At 43.6% G+C, this 22,054-nt stretch overlaps 1 protein-coding gene across 1 annotated transcript in view; it reads left to right on the top strand.

Moving 5' to 3' along the window:
• Positions 1-22,054, top strand: part of ADAMTS16 (ADAM metallopeptidase with thrombospondin type 1 motif 16) — a 757,015-nt gene that overhangs the window by 263,992 nt on the left and 470,969 nt on the right. Inside the window, exon 10 of the mRNA XM_069219698.1 lies at positions 17,744-17,897. Within this exon, the coding sequence (XP_069075799.1) occupies positions 17,744-17,897 (154 nt within the window). The remainder of the gene's footprint in view (positions 1-17,743; positions 17,898-22,054) is intronic.

The raw sequence follows: 22,054 nt of genomic DNA on the forward strand, positions 1-22,054 counted from the left end.
ACAAAAGGAAAAAGAGAGGCTAAAGAGACACGGTAGGTTCAGAAACAAAGTCCTGGTCCTGTGTATAGTACTCCCATCAAATATATAAATCAAAAGATATACACAGTTCCCCTGAAAAAGTAAGTTCGTATAGTTCACAGGCTCCTGGAAATCCAAATATTTTAGAGCAAGAGCTCTCACTCACCATTTGGTGACATGCTTCATCATTGGGCTATGCTCCTCGTCAGGCCGGCACTGCAGTGCCTGACGGGCCCCACAGAGGGTCTCTTTGCCAGGGATCTTTTGGTAATGGTAAATAGCCGGTCAATGTGTGTACTAATGTAGGATTGGTATGCAAAGGAAGTGCTGTTAAAAATGACTAGAGGTAAAACGTATTTTATTGAGATATCTGACCTCTGTCATGATTAAAAACAGGAGTATGGGGAGGGAATAAGATAAGGACTAAACTCCCCAAAAGCAAAAGTAAGCAAAAGGTGTTGGCAGTGTGACTTAAGAGGGTCTCACAGGACTGCACAGTCACTCACTGCACCTGCCTGCAAGGGGATCTCTCTCCCCTCTTGAAAGTGCAGGCAGCCTGTCGCCTGCACTGTAAGACACAGAGCTTTGAAGCAGCCACTGCGTATCTCACCTATATGTGCTACCCACATGGCAACACAAGGTAGCTGCAGCCCTAGGGGCAGGGCATTCTTTGTAATCCAGCACACTGTTCCTGTTTGGGCCCGGTACACTTTTTGAAAGGTATGCCATGGCACAAACAGGGAAAGTGTGCTGTATTCATCATATGGCCCCAGTGGTTGAATTATACATTTTACCCGGGGGCGCAATGGGCGTGTGTGCCTGCTTTGTGCGCCCCGGGCACAGTGGTATTATAGAAGGGGCCGCAGACTCTTGTGTGTCCCCATGTAAATAAGGGAATCAGTTTGTCTCTGAGCCCACATCCATAATATGGCACAGGCGCGGAGGCAAACATGCCTTTAGGAGACGCACTGACAGTACACTACCAAGAGGTGGTGCATTTTCAGTGCACCTCCTAAAAGCAGCCCTCTGGATGGCTGAAAGGGGTCCCGTGGACCCTCAAGACATCCCGTTACAGGCAGGTGCAGTCACTCACTGCATTTGCCTGAAAGGGTGTCTCTCTCTCTCCTCTTGAAAGGATAGGTGCGTTGCTGCCTGCAATGTGAAACACAGAGCAGCTTTTAAACAGCTGCACTGTATTTCACTTGAAGGCACTGCCTTGAGGGCAGTGTAAGTTTGCATATGCTCTGGAGGCAGGGCATTCTTTCTAGTACAGCGCACTATCCCTATTTGCACCCGGTGCACTTTTTGAAAGGTGCACCAGGATTGCATTTATCTACATCTTCATACCTCTGACGTGGCACTAAAGCAGTTTCAGTGGATGTATAGGACGCTACTCGATACCTTTTGAACTGTGAGTGAAAGCCAAGTATAAAAAATATGAACTTGTATTCTCTGTCCCAGTCTGATCTTGTTTTATTAAAAAAAGCCACTTCAAGCACCTCCTTGCCCAGTGGCCTAGGGAATAGTGAAGAAGACACTATCTTACAAAGAGTTTTGCAATTCCTGTCATAGTCACAAGAACCAGGGTTGACTAGACAAATCGGTCAATCAATTAAACAGTGTCCTGGTCTTATGAGCAGCACTTAATGACTTGTCAGCTAGCAACACTTTGCATTCCAGGGTACATCGGTTATCTTTTCTCATTTGCACTATAAGCCTACATCTCCCAACATGCAAAGAACTATCAACTAAATGATGGCAATGCTTGAAGCTGGCACAATGGCAGGGGGCTAAGTTGCAAATATATTCTCGATAATATAACAACTTACAACATTGCCTTTCAAAGCTATACACTGATATGCATCTGATGTGAATATAATTAAGTACTTTGCTTATTCACAGCTCCAGGAGAAGTAGTAGATCTCAGGTGGCAGAATGTTGTCACCGTCGCTACCATTCCATATAGGCGTTAATCTTAGTATAGCAGTAGCTGCAGGTTTTCTAATGAACATCTCTGGCATTGGAGCCTGACAAGTGTGCACCTTCAGTAAGAAACAAGAGGCGGGAGGAAAGGAAGTCTAGGAGAATGATGGCTAACCAAAGTGTGAGTAACCAATTGAGCAGACATTGTAAAATATCCATCAAGGTGGTGGTGGAAGAAAGGACATCTTCAGTAGGGCAGCCAAAGAAGACTTCAAATGCCACTGTTGAAGTCTTGAGGAAAGATCATAAACACAATCACACTTACTAGCACTCAGTTCACTTGGCATGCTAGTGAATTAAGGTCTTTAATTTGTTATTTCATGGAAGGAGGAAAAGAATTTGCTGAGCCAATTAAAAAATGCTCCTATCATGATTTTTATGCAGTTACACTTTCAACAATATAAAATAATTGTGTAATAATTGTGGAAGGAACCCTGTGCCTTTAACCTAATTAGTCTTAAAACAACAATCAATTAAAATCATCTTTGCTTAAGTGGTGGCCAGGCTTTCCATAATTGTTTGGATTGCCACCTCCATCTATGGGGAACACTTTCCATGTCAACTGGAATAGCGCATAGTCAAGTTACAAAGGCCACCGACTCACACATCTGATCTGTTTGAATGTGGCAATCTAAATTTATTTTGGATTTCAAGATCTATGCTTTGCGGACCCAGTCCTAAATGTACTGTTTATCATTTGCTGCATGAGTGCTACCAAAGGGATGGTTCCCATTCCTCGTCCTGGTAATGACCCTGTACAAATAACCTCAAGGGTTTGAAACGTTGAGACAATACTGTGTGTACTGTACTGTTTATGTAATTGTGGAGCCTGAAACTCTGTGTTACAGTTTAGATCAAACAACTGTGCATCCTCCACAGTCACAATTTATGCGTATGTTGTATAGCAGAAGTGCATCTCTCACTCACTTTCCTCACTTTCACTGGGCCATTGCATTGTTTGGGAAAACATCTTTAAATCCGAATGTATATGTTTACAGAGCTGAATGAGTTAGTTTTACTAAGATTTCAAGTGTTGAGTAATCAAATAAAATGTACTCTTTCTAGTAGAGATAGTCTATTGATGGTTATTCACTTCTAATATGACAGGCAGAATATCCATCATATTTTGACAGAATATCCCATCCTGCAAACTCTATTTAAGGCCCTATATGTTGCCATAAAGGCACAAGGGTAAAACCCTGTCCAGTAGACAAACCTCATCCTCAAATACTGATTAATTTCCTCTTACTCAAGACTGAGGGCCCAATGTATGAAACAATTTTGTGGTCGCACAAGGCCAATTTTGCCTTTTGCAACCGCAAAATGGCCTTTTCTAATGTACCATCTCTATTTTGCGAGTCATCATGCAAATACTTACTCACAAATAGGGATTACAACTCACAATTACGAAGGGGCATTCCAAGGGCATCCCTTCCTAATTGCGAGTCGCACCTGCATGTACAATTGCTTTGTGACTGCAACTGTGGCCGCAAAACAATTGCAGTTACCACCAATTTCAAACTGGTGGTAACCCATTTACAATCAGGAAGGGGTCCACACGGAATCCCTTCCTCTTTGTGAATGGAAGCGACAATATTTTTTCAGGGCAGGTAGTGGTCCCATGGACCACTGCCTACTCTGAAATAATTAAAAGAAAACTTTTCTTTCTTTTGTTTGAAATGCATCCCCGTTTTGCTTTGAGGAAAATGGGCTGCATTTAAAAAAATACTGCTTTATTTAAAAATGGAGTTCCGAGCAGGACAACATCCCTGTAAGAGCGGCTATTCCCAATGGGGTCGCAATTTGCGATCTGCCTCATGACTATTGATGGGATAGGTCATTTGCAACTCCATTGTGAATCGCAAACAGTGTTGTTGGCCCTGTTGTACATTTCGTTTTGCGACTTGCAAATGATTGGCAAATTGCGAGTCGAAAAACATACATACTTCTGCCACTGATTATTTTCTTATTTGCCAGTCCTTCTTCTGCAGGATTATCTGTGCAAATATTGGGATGACCACATTGCATAATTCACCAATTTCCTTTAGCTTGATGGCATTTCCTCTAAAAGTGTCTCCCTGGTCCTGCCTCTAGAATCAAATGCACCATCTTGTGATCAGGTGACACCATTGATCATGGGTTAGGACCCTGCACAGATAAGTGTGCTTATTCAAAACACAGGATCACAAAAGGTTTCAAGTAAGAAACCTGGCATTGGAAGTGTTGTCAAGGCTTGTGGTTTCAAAGACAATAACTTACCCATAAAACACCAGCTCCTCTTACTACATTGTATAAGTGGCATTACAGTAAAAAACAACTGCAATAATAGTAAAATATTTAATTTTTGGCTATTGCTTCATACCACTTTTTTTGCACCAAACTAGTAAGTTATTTTGTTTTTTCCCTCAACCTACTGGTACTCAGTTCCTCAACATAAGAGCAATAGCTGATTTGGGCTTGACGGAATTCAAATTTTGTGACTTGCATTCATTGACAGATGTCAGGTGTGAGCACGTAACTACTAGCATCATCTAGACAAAATTGAATTGTTGAAATTCCGGTAGTCTAAATCACAGTTTTTATTTAACAAAAGCTCTGCTGAACTATAATAAATGCTGATAGCTATTAGACTGCAACACATGTGCTCACCCTCTCAAAGATGGTACCTAGGATCAGCGTAGAATATGAGAGTGTAGCTCCATACCACAAGATGGATGAAGAGAAAAATGTTAAGTAGGAATAACTCCAAGAGCACTATGAATGGACAAACAGCAGCTTTCATCTTAAAAAACGAATTAGAAGGATTGATGTCAAAAACACAAAGGCTTCTTTTGCTAGCTGGCAGGAGCAGTAGCTGGAAGAGATACTCCGAAGGGAAGGTGTGAGTGGTCCAGTGTTTCCAGACCTGAAGTTTCTGAGTCCGGAGATACCAGACCGGTTTTAATGGGTATGGTCCTTACGAAGAAAAACTGTGGTAGGAGCTGCAGGCAGATGCATAGCCCAGCGCCTGCCCACCCTCTCAGGCACACCAGGGGAAGCAAAAAAACTACAGTCTCTTTGCTCCCAAAGGTGATCCATGCATCCCACTGCATAGCCACCTCCCCCAACCATCCCCACCCACAGGTATTTACCATCTGCTTAGAGCAGGTGCAAATATCTGTGTTAAACTCTCGGAAATCAAGAAATATCATTCCAGAGAACCTAGCACTTCTGGGTCCAGCTGGTTATTTCCCCATTTCAGGGACCTTAACTTCTGATCCCCCTTTTCTCACTTAGAGATCCCAGCTGCAATAGTTTAATTCCAGCTCTGGCAGCAGCGGTCCAGCATGATGGGCAGAGGGATACCTTTTTCTGACGCATAAAGTGTGACCTTTGCTTAGCCTGACAGACACATTTCATGTTCGGCTCAGGGATTCAGGCTCTGTACGTACACTAAAGGCACAGGCACTTGAGTGTCTGAGCTGAAATTTGCAGGACTCAAGATTTCACAGCCCGGTGACCATGAGGTCCTCAGCCTAGCAAAGTCTTCTGTGAGCTTCCTCTTTAAGGTGAGGGGGTACATCACTCAAACTCTCAGACCTGGGCCACGGTCGATTGCCCATCAGTGACGCTCGTCACAGAGTGCAGTGAGGATAGCAACTGATGCCATCTCACTCCACTACAAGGTAAGGAAGATCCTCCTCTCAGTGTCTGACCTTGTCAAAGGTGGAAGGATCTTTTTTTAACCTCTTCCTTCAGGAAACAAGAGAGGCTTTCCTCCTGCCACACAATATGCAGTGTAGTGAGGTTATTTTTTCGTAATGTTGGATGATTGCATGTGTGTATGCATGAATGTTTGGGTGTTTGTGCCTGTGCGCATGCTGTGAATGGGTGTGTGTGTATATATGTGTTGGGTGTAAGTATTTGTGTGCATGAGTGAAAGAGAGTGTGTGTGTACCGCCCCACCCCTGCTGCACTTTACAGGTCGCCACTGAACTCCCTGCAGAGATAACAGGGAACTCATAATGGAGTTAATGCAGGTCATTAATATTATGCAATGAGCTTGGAGTGGGGATGTTTCTGATCGGATGTTATTTGCTTAGGCAAACTGTGGAAATAGTGAAAGACAGCAAAGATTTTATGAAGTTAACAAATGAAAGGGGAAGGCAAAGCCACAGAACAAGAATAGTTAGTGAAGTAATTTCTTGGTAGACCTATATTTTATTATATAACATGGATACCTTGATTGAAAATAGCTTGCTGTTGTTATTCACACATGCCGCTAACCAGAGCATTGGCAACAGCAGATGTTCTCAAAAGGACTCAAGATGCCTGTCCCATTCCATATGTATCTCAAAGAAAAGCAATGGGCCTGACTTCTGCTGAACAACCCATTGCTTAATTTACCCCCTCCAGCCCCCACTCCATAGAGTAATGTACGATACATGTATGTAACAAACATTCTCAAATCGTAAGTGTTTGGCAAAACGCGGAAATAGGATTGCAACTGCAAATCACTTCATGCAAATATGGAAAATTCATACCTTCATGAAGAGGCAAAGGACAGTCGCATATAGTAATGTTTTCAATAAAGAAAGGAGCAAACCCAGCAAGGGGATTTGTGGATTCACTAACGGGGCTTCATAGCCCTTGTTTACCGCGCCCGTAGGTGCACCGGTGTCATCCTGGCGACGTCAGGAGCTGAAGGGAACCTCTGTGAGGGAAGCCTTCTTGGCAGCGGAACGCTCCCTTTGCTGTTTGCAGTCGCACGTGCACGGAAAAGTCAATCCGTTTCCCAAGCACTTAGCTATGGGCATTAATCCATCTAACGACTTGTGACGGGGCCTGTGTACCAATTGCTAATTTTCGTGATTTATAATCACTTCTGTGTGCATTTATTCATGATGCAGACAGACACGTTTAGTAATCAGCATCTCCTACTTTTTTGATGCCATTTGCAAGTGCAATTGTGGCTACTTTCCCTTAACTTTCTTTCAAAGTGTTTTCGACTACGAACAATGGAACCTCGTTTAACTTATTTCACGTTTGTATTTGCAGTGGCTTGCCCTGTGATTCAGTTCGTGCATTTTCAATCCTGTTGTTATTTTTATGTACAGTGACTCTTCCATTACATCTTAGTATGTGAAATAATCATGGTATGGTAACACGCAGATTTCAAATGTGAAAGTCTCTTTTCAGAATCCCAATTGTCAAGTCAGCATGTCAGCAACTCTTTCTTGCTGTTTTGTGTGATATGTGTCCCTAACTAGCAGAAGATCATTTCTCACAACTGTGCGAAAACCTCCAGAAATGAGTGTTGTGATGAAACGTCCCTTGGAAAGCCACTTTTCACTTCACGCTCGTAGGGATTCAGCCAAAGACAGGGTGGTGGTCGGTCAGTTCTGTCTGGATAGTATTCTGCTTTTTCTTAATGAACATGGTACAACACCCTTACAACTAAAAATAACCATGAAAGAACATTTGTCTTTGGAGGAAATGTATGGAGCCCTCTATCAGGTCCCTGCGTTTTAAATGTTATTTTTTCTGCTGGTCATTAAGTTTTTCCTGCAAATAAGCTATCCATCTCTATGCCTTATGGCATAGGTGCTCACAACATCTGTTTTGTTTGTGCACCTAGGGGCTTACTAGCCTATTATGGTGGTGTCAATAGCACTGTTTACTGTTACCTTATTATGATGGATATTTGGTTTTTTTAAACACACAATTTATTGAGGTCTTTCAGAATACAAAAGCAACAAATCAATGGAATCAAATGTACATAGGTCATGCTTATATGCATAATGTACCATAAAACAGGCACAAGTCAAGACAGGGACTCTAGGGGGAAGGGGGGATCGCGGGCAGGGAGAAGGAGTGCTAGGGGAGGAGGAAAGAAGGGAAAGAAGGGGGCAGTGGAATAGAGCAAAAAGGCTTCCTAAAGCCGACGAATGGGGGCATGCAAGTCATTCAAGGGCATTAAGAGTAAGCATAGGCGGGGTGGTCGCCCCATGTATATTGTAGAAAATTAAAGGGTCATAGATGCATTGTCCGAGAAGAGCTTAACGGTGAGCCATTCAGTCGAGGTAGAAGCTCTTCCTGTGTCTGGACCAATGGCGACAACAGACCCCTCTAGCGTCCCCAGGGTGATGTGATGTCACCTCAGCCATGGCCCAATGAGGAAATCTACATCGCCAATGCTCGGGATAAGGGATGAGGCGACTTTCAACGTGGTGTAATGGCTTTCTTAGCTAGGATGAGAGCAAGGTCTGGGAAGCAAGCTGCTACTCTACGCCTATGCAACCTGGGATGAATTCCCAATGGCCACACCTTCCAAGAGGAGATATTAGGAATTACTGTAACACGCTCCAGTTGAGACAGTATGGTGTTCCAGTATGAATGCTGCTGAGGGCAATCCCATGAGAGTTGCCTCAAGTCAGCGCCTGAAGTGCTGAATCTCTCACAATTATCCTGTGCCCCCGGAGAGATACAAGCAATGTGCTAGGGAGATAAATAGGACCCGTGCAAAACATCAAATTGAATCAATTTAAGCTGTGAATTATGGGATACCTGATGCGGATAGACCAGGGCCTTCTCTCGTTCTTTATCGTGAGGTGGTATGCCAAATTCTAGTTCCCTCTCCTCTCACAAGGGTTGAAGTGACCATTGAGTATGGTCTAGGAGAGCTCTGGTAAGCTATGTAATGAGTCTACGGCCAGAGCCCATCAGGTGCAGGGTTCTAAGAAGCTGGTGCCTGGCGAGTTCCTCGTCTTGTGCAGCATGATAGAAATTAATTTATTGTTCCCTCAGTACTGCAAGCTTTGTTTTCATTTTGTGTGCGCACATATGCACGTGGGACAGATAGTTTAATGCAAAAGACATGACTGTTTAGCGCCTCCTATGTCATGATGCACCACTTTGTTGATGTTGAAGTAACTTTTCCAATAGCAAATACAACATTTGAGGTAGCTTTATTATTTTTAACTTAATGCAGCGCAGCAATCAGTGCTGCTATACTGCACACCACAAGGGGGAGAAAACACCACAGAGTTATGACTGAATTGTGTTTTTATTGAGATGGCGTGGTAGTGCTAATATGCTGGCCTACAACCATTAGTCAACAGGGAGTTAATACCACTTATGAAGGAGAAAGAAAGGAAATGAGTATTTCCTACCCCTCTACCCAAGTCCTCTGCACCGACTGGTCTGCTGCTGCTGTCATCCACTGTGCTGGTGCATTATAACGGCTGCCTAGCACAATATACAAACTTTACATTATTGTTCAGAGGTATGTGAGTGCTAGTTACCATAGCATACCGTTCCAGTACAGAATCCTATACCTAGACAAAGTCTGAAACACCCCACACATTGTATGTGAGCTGTGCAATGCAGCTTCCATACAAAGTGTGGCACGTGTCGAGAAATGAAAGCATTTCTGTGTTAGTGTCTGCATCAAGGAGGTGTTAGATTTTGATGCTAAGCCCAGTCTGGCTATCTTTATAGATCAGTGTTAAAAATGGGGCTTCTAGTTGGCATGAGTATACACCCAGTCCAAATAGGGACCACCACTCAGGTTTAGTCAGATACACACTAAAAAGTAACCTGTGCCAACTCTGTGGTAGCTTGACACAGAGCAGTCAGGCTTATCTAAAGAAGCAATGTGTAAAGCATTTATGCAACGCACACACATTAACACAATTAAAACACCACTAAAAGATTTCACGCCGGTTTAAAAAAATAGACAATAATTTTATAAATAAATCAAGACCAAAATGACAAAAATCCAATGAGGAGTTGCTTGAAGTAGCACTGCACCAGGGCAAAGTCAACAGTTCAAGTTGACCGCAATGGAGTGCGGGCCAGGTACAGGAGTCACGCAGGCCTGGGGAACAGAGTACCTTGTTTTTGGTTGCAAACATGAGATGCATGGTTGATTTGTCTGTAGATGTGTCAATGTCACTCTTGCAGTCGAGGGATATGCGTTGATTTTTTTCTCACGTGTTGATGGCGATGCATTGGTTTCCGAAGATGAGTGCCAAAGCTGTGATGAGTTGATTCCAAAGCTGATGCTCTGGGTTTCTCCACACTATCGAAGGGATGTGTCAGTCATCCTTCAGAGATGGTGGTGATGTGGCAGTTTCATTGCTGCGTCAATGCTGATGTGTTGCTTCCATTAGGCAGGGGCTGCATTAGTCTATGTGGCGGTCCCTGAGATGCTGCTTGGGCCACAAGTGTAATGAGCCAATTTTACTCCTGCAACAGGGTTTGTGTGTTGGTTGCCAGCAGGCAGATGTATTGATTTCACTGGAGCAACTATCTGGGTCCACTTCCAGTGAACCAGGCACAAGAGCAGGGTTAGAGACATTGATATGCCTGAGTCTCTAGCAACAGAAGGCAAGCCAACAAACACTTGGATATCACTATGATTTGCAAGACAGAGTCCAGCTATCTCTCAGCAGGATCAGGGAGCAGGAGGCAGCAGGGTAGCACAGCATAAAAGCAGTAAGCAAAAAGTATTCTCTCTTCCTGGTCCTGGCTCCAGACTGTCACTAGAGGGTAATCAGCTCTTTGTGTGGGAACAGGTACTGCTTATTCAGGTGTAAGTGCCAGCTGCTCCCACCCTTCCTGCCCAGGAAAAGCCATCAGAATGAAGATGAGTGCTCAGTCACACCTAATCGTCCCATGATTGTGGTTGTCTAGAGGGAATGCACAAAGTGTAGCTGTCACCCAAACCAGATTTATTTTGGAGACAGGCTGCAGGCACACAGAGCTGTAAAAACAGAGAAATGCTTACCTTCTAAAACTAAAAAGAACAGACGATGGATGGAATGCTGAACAAATCAAGCATTCACCCCCAGTCGCAGATCTAGGTTTAATCCATCATGATTTTTCTTCACCACGGCACCCTAGTTTGGACCTAGCCATGTGCAAATCAGTCTTGATCCTGCTCCCCATGGGAACAGTCCAGCCTGAAATGCCAGTCCAAGTCCTTCCTGGTTGTGAAACAAGCATTCTGGGACACATTTCATGGTATCACCCCTTATCAGCCATGCTAGCACGAATCGAGTGGCATAGTAAGCACAGGACCCACGTCTGGTCATACCCTTCCCACTTAGGATGACAAAAGCAAAAAGAACAGATGATGGATGGAATGCAGAACAAATCAAACATTCACCTCAAGTCACAGATCTGGGTTTAATCCATTTTTTTTCTTACCATAGCACCCCAGTTTTGACCTAACCATTTGCAAATCAGTCTTGACCCTGCTCCCCATGGGAACTGTCCAGCCCGAACTGCCAGATCAAGTCCACTCTGGACATGAACCAAGCATCCTGAGAACAGTTTAGGGGTATCACCCCTCATCAGCCAGGCTAGCTTGAATCCAGTGGCACAATTAGCACCAGACCCATGCCTAGGCATGCCCTTCCCACTTAGGGCAACAAAAGCAAAAAGAACAGATGTTGGACGGAAGGCTGAACAAATCAAACATTCACCCCAGTCACAGATCTGGGTTTAATCCATCATTTTTTTGCTCACCAAGCCACCCCAGTTGGGTCCTAGCCATATGCTAGTTACATAGTACTGTGCTCTATGGGTTACCTAAACCCTACCTTAGGAGTGACATATATGTAATAAAAGAGGAGTTTAAGGCTTAGCAATTGGTTATGAATGCCAAGTCGAAGTGTCAGTCAAACTGCACACACAGGCTCTGGAGTGGCATGCCTGTGACATGTCTAAAGGGCTACTTTAAGTGGGTGGCACAATCAATGTTGCAGGCCCACTAGCAGCATTTAATTTACAGGCCCTTGGTATCAGTAGCGGCTCGAGGGGTGCTGAAGGGGCGGGGCAGTGCATGGGGGGACGGGAGGGAAGGGAATAAACATAAACATTTATTTAATTTAATACAAAAATAAAACACTTACCTTTCCTCGACGCTCCCCTGTCCCTCGTCGCTGCTGCAGGCACAGGCTCCCAGCCTGCCATGCGACCAATCCTGATGCTGCTCAGAGCGGTGTCAGGATTGGCTGGGAGCGCCCAGCCAGGGCACTCCCAAGCAGACTGGGATCCTGTGCAGGCTCTCCCAAGCCCGGCAACCCTGTTGCCGGGCTTGGGAGAGCCTACATCGCATTTGTCTCTGGCCGGCCCAAGGCGGCCGGCCAACCGTACATGCGCAGTGAGAGGGAATGCTGAGCACTCCCCCTCGCTGCTCTTCACCCCTGTGGCCCCACCCCCTTTACCGGAAAAATATCATAAATCAAGTCAATGATCATTTTCTGGTAAAGGTTTTATAGCTTCCGCTGCTGGCAGGGGACAACGCTCCTCCGCGCAAACAGAGGAGCTGCCACTGCTTGGTATATAAGTTATACCACTTTACAACAGACTTACAAGTAAATTAAATATGGCAATTGAGTATACAGCAATGTTACTATGTTTAGGGGAGAAGCACATGCACTTTAACACTGGTCAGCAGTTGTAAAGCGCTCAGATTCCTAAGGTCAACAAAAAGAATCAGCAAAAACATGAGGCAAGTAGGCAAAATGTTTTAGTGAAGACCACCTAAGGCTGATAGATTTAACAATTAGGTTTTATGTTAAAGCTATGGGAGCTTGCATAGATCTACTTAATGTATACTTAACGCAAACTGGGGCAAAGCAGTGCAAAGTGCTATTTGCACTGAGAAATTGAGACCTTTCCAAGGCAACATACCTTTTGTTCTTGCAAGACTTTGTGTTGCTTTCCATCACTTTGTATGACTTTACACCAGCACAAAGATTTAGTAAATATCAGCCTTCCAGTATTACTTGAGTCTATTGAAGTTGTGAGTAGAATGATTTAGAACAGTTTTAACAATGATTTATTTATCATTTGGTAAATCTGTTCTAATTAAATCCATAAATAACCCTCAATCAGAGATTGAATTGCATTGCATCCTCCAAGAAATGGGGTTTCTGATTGGCAGAGGTATGCTCCGAGTCCAAGCGGGGACCACATTCCTAGCCATAAATTAACCTGTGCACACCCTCTTGTAGCTTGCCATGGAGCAGTCAGGCTTAGGTTAAGGGGCAATGTGTAAAATATTTATGCAACTCTTCAAACAGTAAAACAGTGAAAACACCACACAATAAGTTACCACATCCGGTTGGTGAAATAGATCTTAATTTAATGAACAAAACAAGACCAAAATGACAAGAATCCACTAAGAAGAAGTCCTGATATGAAATTTTAAATAATAAACTCAGTTGTAGAAGCATAAAGTGACAAACGGGGCTGTCTGATCATGCTAGACCGGGTCAGATCTGAAAAGTCAGGCCAACTGTGATGGCATTTTGGTTGGATGCAGGGAACAGTCTTGTCCCGCGGAAAACAGTACCTTAGTTCGGAGTTGCATCAATGTAAAGGACAAGATGTGAGGAGAAGAAGAGATGATGCACTGATGTCAATCCCACAGATGTAGGCGGTGTGTCGGCTCTGAGCCGCACAAAGTCGATGATGCAGCTTGAATGCCGGTGTTGCATCATGCAGTCAACAAGATGGTGCTCCTGATCCTTGCAGCAGCTGCTACGTGGCAGTATCGATTCAGTGTTCTTGATCCTCGTAGTAGCGGCAATACTTAGGTGGCATTGATGCACAAGTTATGGCAGTTGCAGCACTCTATACCCACTTTTAGGGGCCCAGGACTGGATTGGCACCACTTGACAGGGCAAGACTTGCAGCAAGCAAAATCAAGGTGCTGTTGCAGGATGAAGAGAAGTCTGTGATGTCCCCGGGACTTCAGAAGAACAGGAAGCAAGCCCTTGGAGTCACTTTGGTTCTGGGCTGGAGAGTTTCAGGTCCAGTCCTTCTCACTACCAGGCAAGGAGGACAGCAGGCAGCTTTTCAGCAGTGCAGCAATCCCTCTTCCTGGCAGAGTATCCACAGGTCCAGAGGTGTACTGAGTTGGGGGTGTCTGGGGTCCATATCTTATACCCAGTGGTGCCTTTGAAGTAGGAGAGACTTCAAAGAGAGGCCTTTGAAATGCACAGAGTCCCTTTCTTTCCAGCCCTGGCTCCAGGCTCGCTACAGTGAGTTATGCAGCCCTTTGTGTGGGATCACAACAGCCCATTCAGGTGTAAGTGTTAGCTCCTTCCTCCCATCCTGCCCAGGATGGCCCAACCGGCTGTGGATAGCCCATTAGTCACACTTAAGCTCCTTTGTGGGCAGCTGTCTGGATAGAATGCACAACAGCCCTGCTGTCACCGACTCATATGTGTATTCAGACAGGCAGAGGGCATCAGATGGTAAAAGTAAGAAAATGCCAACTTTATAAAAGTTACATTTTCAGGGCTATAAATTAAAATCTGACTTCACCATAAGTTGTTGTTTTAATTGTTATTCCAGAAACTTCAAACCTGGGGCCCTATCTCTTCCCAATTGGAAATTACACTGATGGTGATGATTCAATTACACTTATAAAATTTAATAACGGGATCCCAATGTTTTCCTATGGGAGAGATAGGCCATGCAATAGAGAAAAATGAATTTAAGAGTTCACTACTAGGACATGTAGAATGTAAAAGTATATGTTCTGCTTTTTTAATACACTGCACCCTGCCCTTGAGCTGTCTAGGGCCTACCTTAGGGTTAACCTATATGTATTAAAAAGGAAGGTTTGAGGCAAGAGCGTTAACTTGCCAGGTTGGTATGGCAGTTTAAAAACTGCACACACAGGCTCTGCAATGGCAGGCCTGAGACACGTTTAAAGGCCTACTGGAGTGGGTGGCACAATTAGTGCTGCATGCCCACTAGTAGCATTTAATTTACAGGCCCTGGGCACATGTAGTGTGCCAAGGACCTGTAATTAAAGTTAATGAAATATGCTAATTGTGGATAACCCAATGTTACCATGTTTTAAGCAGAGAGCACATGCACTTTAGCACTGGTTAGCATTGGTAAAGTGCCCGAGTCCCAAAGCCAACAAAAACAAGAGAAGGAGCAAGGCAAGATGTTTGGTGATGACCCTGCTGATGGCCAGTTACAACACATCCTTTATCTTATCTTTTGCAGAGGTTCTGCACAGTACAGTGGGAAGAGATACATTTTGAATTGTGCAAAGCAAGGGCGTTGAATTACATGTTGAAGGGTAGGGTTTAGTTCAGATTTTTCTGCTTGCATACTTGCAGTAAATGATGACCACCTCTACTGATTTAATAACAATGTATATATGCCATATGTAGAAAACATGTGTATTACATGCAGTACACCCTAGCAAACCTCAGCCATTCACATGTTCTTTAAATACCAGTTGTTATTTGTACCCATTTTAATGGTGCTCAATTCACCAATCTCAGAGGGATGCATGACTGGCTTTGCGAGGCCTCAAACTTCAACATTTATTTCCTTCTTATTGCATAGATTGTTGGGGTGTCTGTTCATAACTGGGTCAATTTTTCATATGCTGAAACCGAATTACCCTTGGCTTGACACTATTTATTGAAAGGTCCACCGTTAAAGTCTGAATGGTTATTCTAGCTTTTTAAAATGGTTGTAAAAATTCTTTACATGGGAATTATTTTGTAATGAATGTGGCCGTAGAACCTTGTAAAATGTGAGCACTAAAATATAATGTATTATATACAATATATATTTATCTTGATTAATGATTTGTATACAATTAACGTGTAGGCTTAATTTTATAACTAAAACCAATAAATGTAATGTAAGAAAAAATTGCCCTAGAACATTCACCGAATCTCCCTAGACATAGACTCCAGGAGAAAACTACTAAATTCGTAATCATTATTAAACGTGTCAAATGTTGTTCACGTCAATGTAGCGCTGATTTTAGTACAGGAAGAATGACATAATGGGTGGGACAAGGAAGACTTTACATTGTCGAATGGAAGGACAAAGCAGAATAAATTCAGCAAAATCCCTTCATAATGGCGTTCGTAGCAGATTTGCACTTCACCCAGATATTGCTGGTTTCAGTTTGGCGGCATGGATCCTTCAGTCTAGCCATGTCCCAGCTCCATGCCAGAGTTTCAGGATCTTCGGCCACAGGTTGCAATGTGAAAAGGCATACGGGCATCTAAAAACTGCTGCAATATTTCTGTTGGCTCCAGGGGACTTCTTGTAATGGCTCGGGGTACTGCACATGTTGCTGTTGACAGCAGTACAGCAGACCATCGTGGCGTTTAGTAATGGCAGAGGGACTCTGTGTATAGAGATAATAATAAACACTGTTACATCTGCTTTCTCTAGCAATATAAACTCTAATGTATATTCCGTCAAGGTGAAACGCTCAGTGCCACTTCGCACAGTCAGAGGACCTCACAAAAGAGGCATATAAAGCCAAGGCCGGTTTCTACTTTTAGCAGTCAGATTTGAGAATAGGAAATTGTCTGCAGCTTCAGTGATATTCTCTACGGTATTCGTGATGTGATATGTGATTTGGCAGTCAGGGCACGAATCATGTAGTTTGTCACCTTTGCCATCACATCATTTGTAGGCTCTTGAGAAGTACGCAGTGGGTGTTCTGTGAGCTTTGCCCCCCTACAGCTATAGATTTGATGTGTTTTGGATCATTAATAACTAGATAACTAAAGGCATTTTTAATGATTTTCCATACAATTTTCAAAGTTGTAATTTGTCTGCTTCTGAAGTTTTTGTCATGCTCCTTGCAGCTTGGTTTAGGGTGACAAAGTTATAAATGGATCTGAGAAGTCGTGTTTTTATCCAATTCCCATAGGAGCATTTGATGAAGAGCACAGCTCTCCAAAGGCTGTGCCCAGTATACTATGTCTCTCCAGGACAGACATATGCCCGAGGCCATCCAAAACATCCAGCTGCATCTGGTCATGTGTATAATGCTGCTTGACGAACTCTTAGGTCAGAGCGACTTGGTTGCGGAATGGCCAAATGCAACTCCCTCCTTCTAGTGGGAACGTGGATCAAAACCCAAGAATCACATAACAAAACACAAAAATCACAGAACAGACTGAAAAGCCAGTTTTACAGTTGTTTACTCACATCACTAAAGAGTGGTTGTTATAAAACGTACAATTCCAATAAAAAAATGCAGTTGAAGGGCTGTTATGATTCCAACACCAAATCCAAAACTACTGGAATTCACCTGCTGTGGTAAGGGTTCATAACTGCACTGCTTAATAACCTCACGAATGGTGTCACGTGTTACTTTACGAATAACATTTTCTTTAATACTACTGGTTATGTCACATTTAACATCACCATTAATGTCACTTCACAGAGCTCGACCTTTGAACCCAGAGGAATGCCTAGCAATATATATGCACATGGTCTGGCACTTTCCAGACCCTGGTTTCATTGCCCCTTTTCTCAGGGTCGACTGGGTACTGCCTTCGGGCATGCCTGGTAGGCCCTGGTCGTCCTGGATTCTTTATTCCTGCTAGAGTCCCCTGGACCTTTCATTTAGCTATGGGAGCCAAGTTAGAAATGTAGGGCATGGTACCCAGCAGACCTACCCCCAGAGCCTGCCTGGCACATTCTGTGCTTGTGATCAGTGGGTTCTGAGCGCAGGCTCTGGCTTTTTGACTGGCACTGCGTCCAGCGTACAGGGCCCACACTCCATGACACCTCCCCTTAATAAAAGGTTTTCAGCGTGTACCTGTATCTGTCTGTATGTTTGTGTGCTATTGTTAGTGTGTGGAATTATGTATACGTATTTTTTATATCCAATATTTAAATATATATATTATTGAAAAAATTAAGCCTTACAATACTTTTATTTGTCTCGTCTCTCTTCCAGCACGGCTCAAGCAGTGTGCCTTGTTGATGACCCTCAGCCTGGAAAAGAATATAAGTTTCCTGAACATCTTCCAGGAGAGCTGTATGATGCCAACACACAGTGCAAGTGGCAATTTGGGGAGAAGGCTAAATTGTGTATGCTGGACTTTAAAAAGGCAAGGCATTACACACACCATTCAATCTCTTTAATTTATGTTTGTTTGATGTTTGCATTTGGCACCATATGCTTTGTAAATACTAGCATTGCAGGAAGGGACTTGTTTTTGGGCACTGGTGAAGTGGTTAGTTCTTTGTGAACAAACAGCTATTCTGTAAAGATAACCAAGTACACCCTCTAATAGTGCATGTTATGCCATCCCATTTCCCGAGAGCCCTCGCTGGACGTGAAATCCTCATTTACATCTGTCCTATCGCTGCCCCCACTACAGGTCTTTCAAGGGCAAAAGCAATGGAGAAAACCCTAACATAAAAAAAAACACATGAATACAAACAAAACCACCACCCTTGCCAGTCAGTGTTCAGGCAATCACTTTTCCAAAAGCATTGTAGGGTTCATGAAGGAAGATCTACTTATTATAAACAGATAACACGACAGAGCAATGTCCACCCTGTGCGACTAATCTTGCAGCATTTCTTACTGTACATTGTATGCTCCTTAAATCCCAAATGCCTCCTTTCACCCCATGCCAAAACACACAAATCTACCTCATACTAAGTAGTCAGCGCTTACTTTGAGCAGGTGGTTGCGGGTGGGGCCCAAAGGCACTACATTTTGGGGAATAGCCCTTATTTTTACTTATCAGATTTTGACCCAGAGCAAGAGAGAGAAAAAGCATGAAGGCAGAAAAGAAGTAAAGAAAGGCAGAAAAACAGTGACTAAACCAGAAAGAAGGGATGCAAAAGAATGTGCAAGAGTGAGGTAAAGGGGCAGGGACTGTATGGTAGTGAAAGACAAGAGTCAGATGGTGGAATGAAGAGTATGCAGCCTTGGTATCTAGTACCTTCGATAGTCGGTACCATGGGCCGCAGGCTTCTGAGCAAAACTTTGGGCCCCAGCACTCATTCTTTTGCAAATTAGGCCCTGTCAGTAGCCCTTTAGATGCCTTCAGTACCATGGTGCCTTAATAGTCTTGAAGGCTAAATGTGAGGGTAGTTATAAGCTCAGTGGCTACAAAACAAAAACCGTCATACTGCTTCATACAGCTTGCATTTGATTTAGTCTTCCCTTCTTTTGCCCTCTATCCATCTTATCTCACTTGCGCATTATGGGGCTTATATATGAGGCTTGCGCCACCGGAACGTCACATTTTGTGATGCTGTGATGGTGCAAACCTCTCAACCATATCTATGAGGCCACGCAAAGCCACTTTGCATGGCTTTGAATGGCCTCATTGATATGGAGGAAGATAAAGCAGTGCAAGTAGCTGCTTTGTCTTACTCTGCACCAGGGAGGCATTCCATAGGTATTGTAGTGGGTTTTCCCGCAACACCCATAGACTTTGACGCTGCCCTAGATTCACTTAATCACATAAACCTGGGGAATCGCCTCTTTCCATGTGTGCTGCATTCTGCAAAGTATTCTGGAAAGATGAAAACTCCTTTTTGTGCTGAATGGTTCACCATTGTGCAAGGGTGCCTATGTTAGCACTAGCCTGCCAAAATGGCACCAGAGCAGGGAGGATGGACAGGAATGCACCATATTACATAAAGACGGTGCATTCCTGCACTTTCACTTTGGGCAGCCCTGCAAGATGATTTGCAGCACTGCCCTACTCCAAAACCCCGTAAATAAGGGCCTATGTATGTAAAGCCCAACAGAACCCTAGGAATCATCAGGGACCGAAAATAGGGTCTGTAGATCAACAGTTGTACTCATGGAACATTATTTTCTATGAGACATCCCAGAATGACCCTTCCCTTTATCATCCCTCAACTGTACTATTTTCTAGAGCCATGATCAACATCAGAGTCAATAACAAAATCAGCTGTCTGCAGAAACCCAGAAGGTTGCTGTCCTGAATTGATGTTAAAAATGGCCCTGGAGTTTCCCTGACAAACATCTCTAATCCTTGTTTTTCAATATATGTGTACCAGAATTTCGAGCATTCACTCATTCGTGGATGGCCTTAACAATGAGGAGAGTCCTTATGTCCCATTGAAGCACTTCCGTTAGGTACATATGAATCGGATCAATAGGTAGCCTCTGGGATGAAGCCAGAAAAAGAAAATCTTAATGCTAGTGTTAATCTACTGATGGGAGGGAGTTATCCTTGTCTTTCTAGAGGGTATTTTCTTGGACAGTCCTTGACTGACTGATCCCGCTCACCACAAAAAACACAGATCTTGTTGCCTATGCATCTCACTTTCTCCCCCGGTGATGGGGTCCCTAACATTTCCACTTAAATGTACTCCTCACAGTGTGTCACTAAGAAACTCTCTCTGAATGAAATGACAGAGATGGCATCACAATTTTGTTGTATATCATTTCTCTTTTGTTCCCTTTGGTGTTGTTCAACATGGTGGTCTGACAATACCAGGCCGGCTATTAGGTCTGGGATCTTGGGTATCTAGGAAATAATATCTTAAAGCCTCCATCAAAAAACTATTTGACGGTGTTACTATCACTTGGTTATTAAAATGAGGTAAATATCCTGTCAATTCTCTAGACCCTTGCTGATGTCCAGTAGTTCATGATGTAGAGATCGGCAGTAGAACTGATGTTTGAACATAATTTAAACTAGCTCTAGGAATTGGACCTAAGTGTCCAAAAGATGGTCTTCTTTCATAGTCATGTTGGTGGCCCATTTTAGTGAGTTTCCTTTTAGAATCATCATGAAGAAAGCTCCTAAGGGGTACCAGAGGCATAGCGCACAAACAACTGTTCATAAAGTGCAAAATACACTGCATCAGGAAACCTTGAAAGTATTTTGGCTTCTTCTGCCCCATATTTCTCAGGCCTGGGAGAGGAATGTGTTTTAGCACTGATTCCTGGCAGTCTAGAGTTGGGAATAAACCAGGGGCAAGGAATACCACCCCTAATGAGTTCATAGTACTGGATCCTGGTAGCTGTGGGGGCAATAGCTGGTGGACTACCCTGCTCTGTTGATGGGATGCCTGAGAAAGCAATATTAAGTTCTCTTTGCTATATGCATCTACATTTGAGTGCACATTCTGGAGTGCAGCTGCCATTTCATTTACGAACTTCTCCTTATTGCATTTGCAATCTGTGAAGATGCCGGAAGTTAAGCAGATTAGATCAATACTGGTTACTGCAGGGCACCTACACCTCACAGAGAGGATCTCACCTTGGGTACCTAAGTGAGGAGTATGAGGCCCATTGTCTCTTGAGATAAGGACAGTTTACACAGTCAGAGCAATCAAGGAATTGCAACACAATGTGGGCATGTTTAGTCTTGTTCACAAACGCTAGACAAATCTCCTTCACTTAAGATACTTTTGAGAGAGCACTGCCTTCCCCAAACTTTAAATACTGGATTGCAGATTAGAAATGGTGTCCCCAAAAAACAAACTATAGATTTTCCTAGAAATACCCCCACAGACCATAGAGAAAGAATCAAAAATAGAAGATTTCTAGTATGCAGAAGGATATCGCTACTGTTATTCAGGTATCTTCCTTGGTACAGCTACTTCCGCATCCATAATGTTGCAAAGGTGCAATTCTCTATGCTCAGCATCTTTTGTGCTGGTAATTGGGCAAGAAGGAAGACACACATCTTCCTCTTATAAAACTGTGCTCCTGGAAGTGATCCCAGCAACTGAAGTGATATTGGAAGGGAATACTTTTCTAAATAGCCATTTCCCTGGTGCTAAGTGGGGAGAAAGAAGAGGAGCCTGTTGGGATGAAAAAGTCCCTTGCATGGTGACAGACGTGTACCCCTACCATGAATACCCGAGCTGCAACAATGCCTGGATCCCTGGTGTAGATTTTTGTTGTCATGTGTCTCATGGATTGCAGTATTTGTTGGTCGGGAAATGGTGAAAGGCTACTTCTTTGCCAGGAATTAAGTAGCACAGGCATAGTGGAGGCAGCATTCTGTGTGGTGATCAGTAGAAGCGAACATGCCTTCTTACCTGTGTCGCTGAAGTGAAGCATTCCGGCTCACTCATGTAATTTTCTGCTTCTATGTGATTAAGTCACCGTTGGCCTACATCATGTTAGCATGTAACTCTGTGCAGCACATTTGTTGCTGTATGCATGTGCTGGCTGTATGCATGCTTGTGAATGTTACAATACATGGAAAACTCTGGGTTCCATTTTGGTAGACCCAGGGCTGTATGGAAGGGCATGAGA

The sequence above is a fragment of the Pleurodeles waltl genome, chromosome 2_2 (assembly GCF_031143425.1).
Source record: "Pleurodeles waltl isolate 20211129_DDA chromosome 2_2, aPleWal1.hap1.20221129, whole genome shotgun sequence".
Lineage (NCBI taxonomy): Eukaryota > Metazoa > Chordata > Amphibia > Caudata > Salamandridae > Pleurodeles > Pleurodeles waltl.